Raw genomic sequence first — 14,428 nt, 5'->3', positions numbered from 1 at the left:
TCCATAATACCATGCCATGACATCTTGTCTAGCGTAGTTGATGCTCACATCTACTTTTTACAATGTCCACTTAGTCTCAATGAAAACTGTTGCTCTCTGACAAAACTAAAAACAATGTAACTAATGAATGTCTTCAAATTCTAAATAAAATTATATGCTTCTGCTCCTATCCTTTTAAAACCAGCATCCCTTAAGTTGGAGGTATAATGTGTGATAAATTTATTAAATAGAAAATTGCAGAGATGTGTAACTTCAACTTTTGAATCAATTACATAGAAAATAAAACCACAAAGTTACCATGGTAAATTTATTTAATAAAGATTTTAGGAAATTTTACAAGCTGAATTTACTGATACAGCCAAAAGTACTAAAATCTACATCAAAATATTTAGACATGCTGCAGAAGGGAAAACTCAGTCAGCTATTAAGTGAGACTTTTAGGTTTAAGAGCAGTCTCAACATCCGAAGGTTCCAGGGGAGCAGTTTCTTAGAGTGTGATAGAATAAAAGTATTAATTCACAGTGAGCAGAGGGGCCGTTATATCCGTCAGTTATTGGGCAACGATGCCAACAGAAAGAAATGTAATGTTTCTGTTAGAAGAGTTAGTTATCCTATTGAAAATTCTTGAAAATATTTCACTTTGACCTCAACTAATAATTTGCTTTTTTTCATTACAAGCACCCCAGAAATTTGGGGTATTGGAGCTAATATAATAATAATATAATAATAATAATTATTATATTATAATAATATAATAGCTGTTAATATGGCAGCACATTTCAACAACAGTCACTTTTTAAAGGATTACATACTTTGATTCATTCTCAGTTTATTCAGTCTAGAGTTCCACAACTAATTGTTTTTTCATCCCAGAAACACAGCTGAGGTTATTTTTTTTTCCCGAGTGATTCAGTCTGTAACAGCCACGGTTCACTGCTTTTTGAGATTCAAAGAGAACGAAAAAGGCCGATGATCTTGTGCTTACTCTCTTCTGTGGTCCAGCACGTGAGAAGACCATGGGGCAATGCCAATGTCCAGGTCCTCACAGCCCCGTGTCTGTGTAATAGGTATCACAGAAGCCACAGTGCTGTTGAGTTTTAGTTACTTCTTAGTTGTGTGCATATATTCTTCCCACAGGGAAAGATGCACTTTTAAAATCTGCTGCCTGCTCCATCTGCATGTTCTGTGGCTTGATTGTTTTGCCTACACTTCCCTCTACTGGAAGTTCCCGATCTTCCTCCAGTGTCTGCTTCACTTGACTTGTCTGCATGACCTACATTGCTATACCAGGTCAGTTTCTTGTAAGAAGGGCTGGGAGAGAGCATTAGCTGGAGAGCCGGTGGGTTGGCTCAATGGGTAAAGGCGCTTGCTGTGCATTCTGACCACCAGAGTCTATCCTCACGGTGGAAGGCTAGAACTGACTCCTGCCAGCTGCTCTCTGACCTCCACAGACTCATCAAAGTACACTGCCCATGCATCTACACTAACACATCATACATCAAACACACAGCAATAAATAAATATAGAATTCAGAAATAATAACAAAATAGGAAATAAGATGGAAAAGAAGCAGGAGAGGTTATTTTTGATAAACAGGATACCAAGATACCTCTAATCTGCTTTGATTTTTTTTCTACCAGATATCAATATACACATGAAAACAAAAGAGCAAAATACACAGACTGTAAGAATCTTCAAGAAAAAAATGCATGAAGTTTTAAAACCAGAAATAAAACCGATGAATGTATATTCATAATTAACAAGTAAAATTTAAAACTACTTACCTGTTTTGTACTTGATGTCCAATAGAACTCTAAGGAAGATGAGTTCCATCGGTTTTCATAATAACTCACTGTCCCATTGCTAACAGGTATTGCACGTTTAAGACTACACACCAAACATGGTGTTGGACACTTCATCTGTTAGGTGAGCATGTTAACTGTGGCTTTTATCTCATTTGCAGAGGAAATACCTAAGACTTGACAAGACTGCAACTGATTCAAATGGGCACACACTAAGGGTCAGGGTAAACAAATTGTGGCACTCTGACCTTACACTCTGCTCTTGATCTCAAATTACATCAGCATGCCACAGCAAGCAAAATAACAGTGGGCAATGATAGACCTGACTATCAAAATCAGGCAACTTCTGGCAACTTCTTTGGCAGAGATCAGCCTAGAGTGGCAAGTTAGGATAATACACACTTGCTTCTCTCTGTAACCATTTCATCACTCCTCTGAACCCCTCCCTCTTCACTAAAAGTGATCCTGCTTCCAGAAATGCAAACATAATTAGGATATCTGAAATAATGAATATCTCTGAAAAGAAAGCGAAATATTCGTGTAAGGGTTTCTGCGGCATCTCCCTCTAGAATCATAGTAAACATAAAAACTGCTCTATGCCTCTAGAATCATAGTAAACATAAAAACTGCTCTATGCCTCTAGAATCATAGTAAACATAAAAACTGCTCTATGCTCAGTTGTAAAGCAAAAGTACTTTGCACACAACATGAATGATGGATGATGGATGGATGCATGCATGCATGAACGACAGCATATTTCAATGCACTTACTATTGTAGCATCATCAACTACGGAATTCTCCTAAGACTCTGTAGTGGTTGTAATCACTGAGGCCACTACGAGGACTTCAATAGCACCACTGAGCCTGTTAGGGAAGCATAAAACCTCATTTCAGCCCGAATACTTACAATCTTAGGGTGAGACGAGAGTGACTTAGATCATACAGAATACAATACAAGATACAAATATGTACTAAACTTACAGATACAACTGTGTTATAGAATGGAGAAATAGTTACTCACATAGCCAATGGACCAGAATTTCAGGAAGGTATTGCCAGCAGTACCTTCCTGATAATTACCTTCACAAGGATATAAAAATATTTTGTTGTATTCATTCCTACAAATATTCTTTTTTCCTGACACATCTTTCCTTTTCCTATTTCCCATGTTGATAAATAGCATTTCCAACCACTGCTAAAGTTAAATCGTTATAGTATTTTTCACATACTGTGTGCCTTCAGTTCCTATGTTCAACTAGCTGTCCATCCAGGTGTGCAATTTCCTTTCACTCGGAACTCTCCCCACCACTACTGTGGCTCCAACTCCATTAATTCCAGCACTACAGCAAAGCCTCATGTTATTTGCCTTTGGATAAAAAACACAGTATTTCCCAAGTATTGGATGAGTTGAGGGCGTTTTCTCTAAAAAGGAAATTAATAAACTTTTATTTAATGTAAATTTAATAAAAGTTTTTAAGGCTTTGCTTTTTGCAATAGTTGACTGTTGGCTTATATCTTCGTTAATTGTTTAATAGCCAAAAGTTAAGTCTGCCTTACTAAACTTTCAAAACTAAAGATGGGTTGTGTTAAATTCTATGAACTTTGCATCTACGAGCATACTATAATGTACTAAGAGAACACATATAATACATATTGTTGCTTTTAAAATGAGTCAATTGTATGATCCAATTTGTGGTAGGATTTTTTTTCTTGCCTAAGCAACTCTAGCTTAATTTATAGTTGTACATAAAATGAAAAAAATATGTTACTTAAACAGGCAACCCATGTTTTTGGATGAAATAATACATATTAACATACCATACCAATATTAACACCATAATGGATGCATAAATATAGCCAATCATTCCAAAAGCATTTTCACATTGAACTATAGTATTTGTGAAAATTAAATTAAATGTAAAACTAGAAAAATTTACCATAATATTTTAAGATTCTTTACATAGTATTTGTTGGCAAATAAAATTATACAATGACACATATTTAGAAACACATTTGCTAAATAAAAAAGATAAGAAGCCAAGTAAACCAGGGATGCTTAATACTATATGAAATACTAGTCTCAGAAGATTGTACCAGTTCCCACTAAAATGGCATAAAACATCCCAAGAAACACAGCGTACTACAAAGAACAGGGCTGGAGAGCAGGTTCAACAGGTAAGAAGCTTGCCACATAACCATAAATATTAAAGTTAGGATCCCCCAAACCAGTGGATCTCAACCTTCCTAATGCTGTGACTCTTTAATGCCGTTTTTCACATTGTAGTGACCCCCAACCAAAAACTTATTTTTTTTTGCTACCTCATAACTGTAATTTAGCTATTGTTATAAATTGTAACGTAAATATCTGTATTTTCTGATGGTCTTAAGCAACCCCTGTGAAATGCTTGTTTGACTTCTGAAAGGGTTGTAACCCACAGGTTGAGAACCACTGCCCAAAACTCATGTGAAGGCAAAAGTCCAGCAGCCTCCTGTCCTAGCTTATGCTCTGCTGCTGGGATAAAGACCACAACCAAGAGCATCTTGGGAAGAAAGAGTTTATTTGGCTTACATATCCCAATTACAGTCTAATACTGAGGGAAACCAAGGCAGGAACTCTAGCAGGGCAGGTCCCTGGGGCAAAACCTGAAGCCGAGACCAAAGATAGAGAAACACAGCTTACTGGCTGCTTCTCCACGGCTCTCTCAGCCTGCTTTTTATACAACCCAGGGCCACCTACCTGGCCAAGGGTAGCATTACCACAATGGGCTGGGCTCTCCCATTATTAAATAAAGAACCCCCCCCCCCCCCCCCCCCCCCGGCGCACACACAGACTTGTCTACGGGCCAGTCTGATGGGAGCACCTTCTCAATTAAGGTTTCCTCCTCTCAAGTCATTCTAGCTTGTATCTAGTTGACAAAACTTAGTCAGCACCTCCCTCTTATTCCAGTTGGTGGGAGGGAGAGAACAGAGACTCCATGGAGAAGCTAGCTGGTTAGAATAGCCAAAATGACAAGCTCCAAGTTCAACATGAGATCCTATCTCACTGTATTATGTGTGGAGTAACAGGGAAGACACTGGACTTCAGTCTCAGGTCATAACACACATGTGCAAAAACATGCAGGTGCAACCCTCACAAAAATGTACATACACACATGCCCATATACCACATAAGCATGCAAAACACATGCTATAATTTTTTTTGCAGTGAGGAACAGCTTGAATGTTAGAATAAAGAATAAGAATTGTATTTTATAGAATTTGGAAATTAACTGGAGAACAATATAACAACTTTTATGTTGTAAAAATAAAATTCCCCCAAGTAGCTATTGCTAGTTGATGGTGCTGGGAGAGGAGGACACATTTTCTTCAGTGGTACAGCCACTGGCAAATTGTCCACGCTCTAGTAAATAAGTCCACAGCCATACTCATACAAGCAACCCTAATTGAACTCAGTGGGCCACTCACTGACATGCACACACACATGCATACACAGACATTAGAGAGGAGGCTAATTACAAAGAAGAAAGTGAAGAGTTAAAGCAGGAGGGGGGAATAAGATAAGGTAATGATGGGAGAATAGGATTAAAATACATTACCTACAGGCATAAAACTGTCAAAATCATAACAAAAACCTCCTTAATGTGTTAAAAAGGATTAATAATGTTGAAAACGTATCTGAGAAATGAAAACAACTAGACACACACACACACACACACAGAGAGAGAGAGAGAGCTAAGAGAAAGAAAGAAGAAATATATATATATATATATATATATATATATATATATATATATATATATATATTTCCACCTAGCAAAAGCAAACTGCAGGACATACAACACACACCAATGAATCCAGTTATTAGTATATGCAAAATAATGTAATCTCATCGAGGGAAGACCCAGTTAACCACACATTAAAGCTTCGCTCTGCACTTGGTCATCATCATTTTTCTTTGCATTTTCTTCTGAAAGCCAACATGATTCATTCGTTCACCAATATTTACGGAGCCCTTGATGCACAGCAAGAAACTTTCCGCGTGTTGGAGCCCATCCATGCTTAAGACAAATATGGTCCCTGCTCTCCACAACGGTTCACGGACGACTTGAAAAAAACCAAAATTTACTAAGTTTCATTATATTCTCCCACCCCCGTGCACGCTGCATTTTCAGGATGCTTCAGGGACGAAGTTCACTAAGGACACTCCACGACTGGAAACTCGGAAGCAAGCAGCAGATGTTCCAGTAGCTGCTGTTATTTCAAAAGAGACACTTCATAGAATCTAAGATTCCTGAAGTTTGGAAACTCCAGAGCCTAGAAAAACCTCAAGGCACACAGCATACTGAAAATACATGCTTTCAAAACGGACTAGAGAGTATTCAAGACTTCACTATCACCGTCCAAATCCAAGCTACAATCTTCCTGGGACTGACTGAGAAACAGCCTCTCGACTCTCTATTCGTCGATACTGTACTTGCCCTCAAATAACCTTCTTATAGTTCCCAAATGTTGAATTATTCCGGGAACGAATGCCTCTTCCCTGCTCCTTGGTTTCCTTAAATTGGGGAAATATACCAACACCCAAAGATGAAACGAGGGCACCTCACAAACCCTCACTATTCAGATCCCCTCCATTCGGGTCTCACGGACGCCACACAAGTCCCTGCCACTTCCGCCGAGTTCCACCACCAGGGGGCGCAAGGAGGGGCGCGCAGTCCATCCGCCCCGCCCCGTCCCCTCCCGCCCCGCCGCCGCCCCGCAAGTCACCTGGTCCCGCCTCCTCCTCCCGCGGCTCGGGCTCGGGCTCGGGCTCGGCCGCCGGGCCCCTCAGCGCCGCCAGCACGCTCTCCGGGGGCAGGTCGACCAGCTCCCGCCACACGGACTCGGTGTAGAAATCCACCGTGTGCGCGCTGGAAATGGCCAGGGCGCCCCGTAGGAAGCGCAGCAAGTCCTGTAACCTGGCGTGCAGCGTGGGCAAATCCGGGGTCGCGGGGAGCGAGCCGAGCGCCGCCATGACGCGCGCCCTCCAGGGCTGTAGGTGGCGCCAACAGGGCCGCGCGGCGCCTCTCTTCCCGAAGCCGCCCCCAGGCCGAAGCGGTGGAGCTCCGAGCGTGAGCTCGTCGCGCGGTCGATTGCTTCGGCCTGGTGACGTGTTATGCCGGCGTCCGTGGTGGCTCTGCCGGCACAACCCGGGTGGTGCGAGATGGCGCCGGGGAGGCCGCCGTCTTCGAGGTGGCGGACGGGAGGGTCGGCGGCGCGCGGGGAGGAAACGCGTCCGCTCGGATTCAAGAGCCAGACTGGGAAACGCAGGACCAGGCGGCCCAGCCACCAGCAAGCCTTCCCCGGGAGTATCCGCGAGGGTATGTGGAGAAGACAGCGGTGGGGGGAAGCCGAGGGTGCGTGGGGCGGCTCAGCCTGCAGAAAGGCTTTAGGATGGAGACGGGGTCTGTGTTGAGACCCGGGAGGCCATTCCTAAGCCCGCCGAGCCCCTTAGCGTCTCTGTCCTTAGCATGGGAGGACGGGACGGCGCTGTCAGTTTAAGTCATATGTCGTCGATCCGGAGCGTCTAGGGGTCCGCTTGTGGATTTACTCTAAAAAACAGTTTTGCAACTGTTTTACAGCAAAGGAAGGAGGGGAAGATGATGGGGTTAAAGATACACCCTCCCAAAGCCTTGGTAATTACAAAACACCGCAGTAACCCTCATTTCAAATGGTTAAATATTTTGTGCGAGCTAATAAAAACTGGCAGGTGCTTCGAAAGTTGTACCTTATCCCCTTTTGTGGTGTCGTGTCTTATTTTGGAAAATAGATTAGTTTCTCCAGTGGAAAATTAAGATTTCCCCCACCTGACGACCCCCAGGTGATGTTTTAGATGAATTAAAGAAATTTTGATTTGTGGATATAAATTCAAGTTGAGCTGTAGAGTTTAGTTTACTCTTTAATTTTATTTTGACGTTTGTGTGAGTGTGGTATTTGACAATTATTAGCCTTATATTTAGGCAGAGGACTAACTTGCTCCTCAGTACAAGTGCAACATTAAATGTGTTGAGTAACCCAATCTTTAAAGCAAAACTAATTCTATCATGTGGATATAATGTGAAAACAACCCCAAAAACCTTCATTTCTAGTAACGTTATTTTTCACTTTCTGCGAAAGTGATGGTAACTGAAATCCTCCAATGTTAGGACAAGGTTTCGCATTCCGGAGGAAACTGAAGATCCAGCAGAGTTACAAGAAGTTGCTCTGGAAGGTAAAGAAGGCGCCAGCGTCCCAGGACTCGCAGTTCGTCGATCGTTACCCAGAGCATCTGAAACACCTCTACTTAGCCGAAGAAGAAAGACTCAGGAAACAGCAGAGAAAGGCTGGCCTGCCCAGGTCAGAAGAACAGGCTGAGGAGCCCGTGCCTGAGGACAGGGACTGCAACACCAACCCCGAGGGGCCTGTGTCTGAAGAGCAGTCTAGTGACTGCCCTCCGCAGCCGGAACAGCTGTCTGCACTAAAGTATGTACTCTTTAAATTATGTTTTATAGAAGATATAGAGCAATTTGGGTAAGAATTAGAAGTTTTTCTAACATATTTTCCAAGTCACGTTCTAATATTTTCACATTTTTTTAGTGTAAAATGACTGAAACAGGGTAGTTGAATGTAGGTGCAAGAATGTGAAGTCAGTATTAAGACATCTGAGTTTTGAACTCCTGCCTCTGAAGAACAAGTAACTTCATTGGACAGTAATTAAGCCCAGTTTTTAATAAATATATTTGTGTGTGTGTTTTAAATTTTTTTAGGCCAGGCTTGGTGTTATATGTCTGTAAGGCCAACATTTGCGAAGCTGAGGCAGGATTCCACCTACAGGCCAGCATGGGTGACAGTAATGACTTTCTAGAGAGAGAATGCATGTGTAGTTGGTGACACTTTATGTTATGGAGCCAGACTTTGCACGCTGGTACACCAGTGTCCTCTGTTATGGGAAGGACAAAGTCAAAGTACTTGAGCCACCATGTATACCATGTTGCACAGCCTCAAAGTGGATTGCCATCTCAGTTTAATGACATTTTGATGACTGAATTTATATCAAGCTTTTAAAACGTGGGATACTTGGTGTTTATGAGTGCTTACTGATATTATCCATATTTTCTGTAAAGGGTACAGGAAATAGGTTGTAGTAAACAAAAATCAAGCAAGGCGTAGTTCTACATGCCTGTAATCCTCTCAGAAGGCTGAAGTGGGAGGATTGTTATTAATTCAACGCTAGCCTGGACTACATAGTGAGAGTCTGTCTCATAAAACTACAAAAATGTTGAAATGTGCTGAACACATACATGGTTTCGTGGCTGTGTGGTCTCATCCCTGTTATTCTCTGTACTAAGGAGTCCTAACCACAGTTTGCCACAGTTTGATGCTAAGCTGGACAATAGTTTCAGACCAGATTACACTACTGTATAAGATCCTGTCTTAGAACAAAGCCCTCTCTATTGCTTTTTTTTTTTTAAATAAGAGCTAGCTTGGGAAAATTTGTCATCATATAATTTAGTCAAAGATACATTAACAGGGTGGCGCACACCTTTAATCCCAGCACTCCAAAGGCAGAGGCAGGCGGATCTCTGGGAGTTCAAGGCCAGCCTGGTTCCAGGACAGGCACCAAAGCTACAGAGAAACCTTGTCTCGAAAAACTAAATAAAAAACAAACAAACAAAAAAAAAAAAACCATTAACATGTAAACTAGCAAAGAAGCCAGAAGTCACTTTGGATCTTAACTTTTTTTTTTTTTTTTTTTTGGTTTTTCGAGACAGGGTTTCTCTGTGGTTTTGGAGCCTGTCCTGGAACTAGCTCTTGTAGACCAGGCTGGTCTCGAACTCACAGAGATCCGCCTGCCTCTGCCTCCCGAGTGCTGGGATTAAAGGCGTGCGCCACCACCACCTGGCTAACGTTTTTTTTTTTTTTTTAATTAAAATTTTGTCTTTCAAAACTGGGACAATGATTGCATGCATAAGACATAATGCAAGATTAAACCAGACAGAATTCCATCATGGACTGGGGAGGGCGTCACAAAGTCCTAGCTTAGGAGATCTCAGCAACTGATGACTGATGGGGAGTTGAGGAGAGTCAGTCTTTGGGGATGCAGGTCTGAGACGTACCCATACTCCAGTAGATGGCCCCATACCCGATGTGTATGCACTTACTGGCAGCAATAAGTGGACTCAGTGAGTTTAATAAAAATAACAAAAGAAGCATGTAAAAGTTAGGAAGGAAACGTGTAGAGGATAAGGAAGGAATTGGAGAAGAAAAAATATTGGGTAGATTTGTTCAAAAATACATTATATGATGGTATATAATTCTCAAATTTTAAAAATAATAAAATTGAGCATTGTTTGTGTTGTAAATAACAGCAAAGTATATATTTGGGGATAAAGACAGTAAGAGTCTTGGGGGTTTGTTGTGTTTTGTTTCAGTGGGCTTTTAGTAGATGAGACAGTTGGATCCTTGGAACTCGTTGGCCAGCCCCTTAGTTCATTGAGAGATCTTGTCTCAAGTAAGGTAGTGAGCAATCCCCTAGTCTCCACACATGTCTGTACACGCATGCCCAAACCCGCAAGAACACTCACATGCATGCAGATACTCCCAGTTCTGACTGATATTTTCAGAAGTAGAGAATAGAAGAAAGCGAAAAACCTATAATAGTTGGGCTAGGATATCAGTACTGTCTTTGTAACAACAGGTTGGAGTGGTGGAACAGAAATCATCTCTGAGAATTAAGGAATGAATGGGAAGTAGATGGCTGGTTTATTCTTTGTGTAGAAATTTGATATGGAAAGTTAAGAAACAAGACTAGCTGAAGAGCACATAGACTTTGGTAATGGACAGTATATGTGTTTTTAACTAGGGTGCTGCTGAAATGCATTGTAGTTATGACATGAGAGTTGAAGCATAGCGGACAGGAAGGTTATTAAGCCAGATAATAAGCTGCATCATAACTGTTACATTTCAAAGATCTCAGAATGCTTCAAGGTAGGAGACTTGTAAATGAAGACCCTGTCTGAGGACTGATGGTTAGTGGTAAGAGGTCGACAGAGAAAAGGTGAACAAAGAACTCAGATTAAAGATATTTACAGCACAACTTGTTACATTGGTCAATTCCTTTTCCATCTGTTTTTTACCATTTTAATATCCAACAAAACCTACTGTGCTTTCCCTGGTTAATATATACTTCTCCAAAAATATCCATTTACCATATTTTAATCTGTAATTGTAACTATGGTTTTAATGTATTATATGGGCATTTTCCTATTTTTTGTCATTCTTTCCCTTCATGCTTCCCTCAGTTTGTGTTAGTGATGTTTTTGTACATAAATACTGTATTTGACACAGTTGCATGATTTTCTCTAAATCATTTGTAATTTACCTTGCATGTCTTAATTTCTCTTGTAAGTTCTGTTACTAGTCCAAAGAAAAAGAAAAAGAAGACTTCAAACCAAAAGGCACAAGAAGAGTATGAGCGGGTACAAGCAAAGCGTGCTGCTAAGAAATTTGTAAGTTCTACTTTTTAATTATTTAGGTTTATTTTTATTTATCTTTAACATGTACAAGCTATGCTTCTTAGTATTGGGCACATAATATTGTCTGCGTAAATGCTTTATAGATTATCCAGCAGACTTGTGGAATTATATGATGTTGTAAGTCTTTGATTGGCTCAGACAATGCTAGTAGGTAAGTGATAATATTCGATTCAAAAAAATGCTTGTCAGTTAATAATATGAGCATCTTGCATCTGTGATAATGATCCTCAGACTACAGCCTAGGACCTTAGATCTTTAACAAGTTCCTTGAAATAATCTGATGTTTGAGGACCCAAGACCTAAAAGAAATATTGATTATTTTCTTAATTTTACACTGCTATAAAAGCCAGAGGGGAAGTAAATACTGGAATAAAGTACTCAGAAGCAAAGCTGTCTTCCATGCTTAAACATTTCCTCAAGATCTCCCTTCACCCTTGATAAACTGCGTCTGTGTGGGGTAGTAATGGTTAGTCTGAAAGTTCAGGCTTTTAGGTTTTTGTTGGTTTGTTTTGTACTAAAGTTTAAGTAACATGCCAGTGTCTCATCAAAGTATCCCCATAGGCAGTACTGATATAATTGCGGTTTATACACATTAGAATATAAGTAGTTCATATTTTAAATTCACAGTTTAATATATAAAATGCTTCTGACTATTCTTCAACTGATGACATGAAGAGATGATCTTTAATGTTAATACAAAATCTAGTGACATTACCTATGAGATCAAAATTGTTAAGAATTGGCTAAGTAGTGGGCAGTGGTCCATGCTAATCCCATATATCATTTTGAGGCTCCTGGGACTGGACATGAAGAGCACACCACCTACAAGTTCTTCAGCTGTTACATTTAAATTAGAGAGAATGTCACAGTGCTTGTTTGATAATGGATTTATCATTGGGAATTATAGTCCTCTACACTTAGATTTGAGTTTCTGTCATAGCAACAAATGACCATGATCATCCTTACATGGTGAAACTCATGATGTATAATGGAGTGATTTGCACTCAGAGTAAGTAGGTAGCCACCATTTTCTAAATTAATTAACTTTATAAATTAGCTAAATGACAAGAACAATAAATAAATATAAGATACAGTTTTCTAGAAATGAACTTTTTACTGTTAAATGGAATATTAGACATCTTTTGTAAAGATCCCTAATTCTTTAGTGAGTTTAAACAGTGAAATTGTTACATAAATATTTGCCTTTTTTTAAAACTTAGGTATCAATGCATGAGATGCTGCCATGACTGATACTCTTTTGTATTCCTTATATCAGTAGAGTACGAAAGAAAGAGGACACAGCTGCAGTTTTGGAAAACTGTTCACATTTTACACAATGTAAAAGACGAAGGTCAATGGGGTTGCATTGTTATAGCAATTTCAGAACAAGTCAGACCTGTACTTTCTGTTTGTGACTAATGAACGTTATAATTGTTTATAACTGCAGGAATTTGAAATGCGAAAGCAAGAAAGAGAAGAAGCTCAACGACTTTACAAAAAGAAAAAAATGGAAGCTTTCAAAGTTCTGAGCAGAAAGACTAAAAAGGGCCAGCCAAACTTGAATTTGCAAATGGAGTATCTTCTTCAGAAAATACAAGAAAAGAGTTAGATTAGACAAACTGTCTTTATGGATTCATTTTGACTGACAGTTGCAGCTTTTTGTATGTGTATTGGGAGCACCTAACAGTGAACTAAATTTGTTGACATCAATGGACTGGTGAATTACATTTTTGTTTTTGTAATAGAAAAAAAAATCATATATTTTTTCCACAAAGAATGACTTTATCCTGAAGAACTTTAAAAACCCTCAGTGGAATTTGAAATAAACTGTTTTGAAATAGGAGACTCCCAGTGAGCATTTCAGTGATGTAAACATGTTTTAGTGTACGCATCAGCAATAGTATTGGGGGTTGGTTACTGGGAATTAGGTGTTTGCACTTGTTTGGCAGTTTTACTACCACTAAAGTACATTGTGTCCCCTGGGAGTTTTCAGATAGGGTTTTTGAGCTGCTTACATTTCTAGGGCTTGTCTTAAACCTGTGATCCTCTTAACACTTCCAGGAGGGCTGGGATTTCAGGCCTGCACCACCATGCCTAATAGACTGTATAGTGTTTAAATTAATTTTAATGATGAAGGAATAGCTTTCCTTGAGGTTTTTATTTATTAATTTTTAGTATATGTTTCAGGAAAGTAGACTTTCTAGGCTCCCTAAAAGTAGGATATCTAGGCATTAAATTGGTTGCAACACCATAATAAGATAGGTCTACTAAATATGATTCATGAATTCAATTTCACAGAAGCCTTCTAGAATTAGAGTATTGTCACCATATAACATTGTTGGTACCTCTGTGAGCTGAGAACCTTTTTGCCTTCATTTGCAGCAAAGCAAGAAAGCCTTGACATAGTAAGCAAAAGAGATTGCACAATAATGGTTGTAAAACTTTGTGTGGTGGCAAATACATTCTGAAGCTGTGTTAAGGTTTTAGAGAAGCCTTTCGTACTGCAGCCTCCACCCTGGTTTAAAAGTGCAGTGACAGGTACTTAGGAGATACTAAACTTACTCTGCGTAGACTAATGCTTAGATGCTTGTGATATATGCTATTGCTGTTGGAGGTCAGAGCCACAATCTGATTAAGGAAGCATGCACAGTAAACAGTTTCACTGGTTTCCTTTACTCACATGTGCATTTTAGATTCCTCACGAGGTCTGTGTTGAGGGCTTCGTTTCTGTTTGTTTACATCCAAGGACGTTTTAGGGCAGAAGGCATTTAGCATCTCCATCAAAACCAAAGGTTCAGACTACAGGTGAGATGCAAAAACCATACAGTTCATCTGAAAGCTCTACCCTCAGTCAGGCTTGGATATTAGAGATTGGCTCAGTAGTGGCTGCTGGTTCCTCTGCCACGCTTACTGAAGCTTCAAGGGGGAGATTTAATGTGAAAAGGTGGTGGGATCTGGATGTGCATGCAGAGAAAAGCTAGGGCCAAAGGGGTTAGCTGTCTCTGTCTAAGCTTTGTAGGGAAGGAAGAATTTTATGGGTAAAGTACTTAAGAAAAGGCTTCAAGGCTTCA

At 40.0% G+C, this 14,428-nt stretch overlaps 2 protein-coding genes across 8 annotated transcripts in view; one reads left to right on the top strand and one right to left on the bottom strand.

The window, feature by feature from the left end:
- Positions 1-6,846, bottom strand: part of Mettl25 (methyltransferase like 25) — an 83,060-nt gene extending 76,214 nt beyond the window's left edge. For 3 of the 7 annotated variants that reach the window (XM_041669597.1, XM_041669588.1, XM_041669578.1), the window contains exon 1: positions 6,571-6,846. In XM_041669597.1, the coding sequence (XP_041525531.1) occupies positions 6,571-6,817 (247 nt within the window). In that variant the 5' untranslated portion in view covers positions 6,818-6,846. Of the gene's footprint in view, positions 1-2,573; positions 2,668-5,952; positions 5,998-6,292; positions 6,463-6,570 lie in introns of those variants that run through there. The other 4 variants (XM_041669620.1, XM_041669629.1, XM_041669605.1 and 1 more) reach the window with 3 other exon arrangements.
- On the top strand, positions 6,781-13,229 carry Ccdc59 (coiled-coil domain containing 59). The gene is made up of 4 exons (XM_041669662.1): positions 6,781-7,163; positions 7,989-8,304; positions 11,231-11,330; positions 12,805-13,229. The coding sequence occupies exons 1-4, from the start codon at positions 6,959-6,961 to the stop codon at positions 12,964-12,966; spliced, it is 783 nt and encodes a 260-aa protein (XP_041525596.1). The 5' UTR covers positions 6,781-6,958; the 3' UTR covers positions 12,967-13,229.
- The last annotated feature ends 1,199 nt before the right edge of the window (positions 13,230-14,428 follow it).

Source organism: Microtus oregoni, unplaced genomic scaffold (assembly GCF_018167655.1).
Source record: "Microtus oregoni isolate MIOR12 unplaced genomic scaffold, Mior012 000001F_ref0000356, whole genome shotgun sequence".
NCBI lineage: Eukaryota > Metazoa > Chordata > Mammalia > Rodentia > Cricetidae > Microtus > Microtus oregoni.
Note: the sequence above shows the minus strand (reverse complement) of the source record. Positions and strands in the feature narration are given on the sequence as shown.

Excerpts from the sequence above, each read along its gene's own strand:
- Ccdc59 (XM_041669662.1), top strand. The coding sequence starts at position 6,959 with ATGCCGGCGTCCGTGGTGGCTCTGCCGGCACAACCCGGGTGGTGCGAG. Across the intron at positions 7,164-7,988 it reads CCCCGGGAGTATCCGCGAGG|GACAAGGTTTCGCATTCCGG; the intron begins GTATGTGGAGAA and ends CTCCAATGTTAG. Across the intron at positions 11,331-12,804 it reads AGCGTGCTGCTAAGAAATTT|GAATTTGAAATGCGAAAGCA; the intron begins GTAAGTTCTACT and ends TTATAACTGCAG.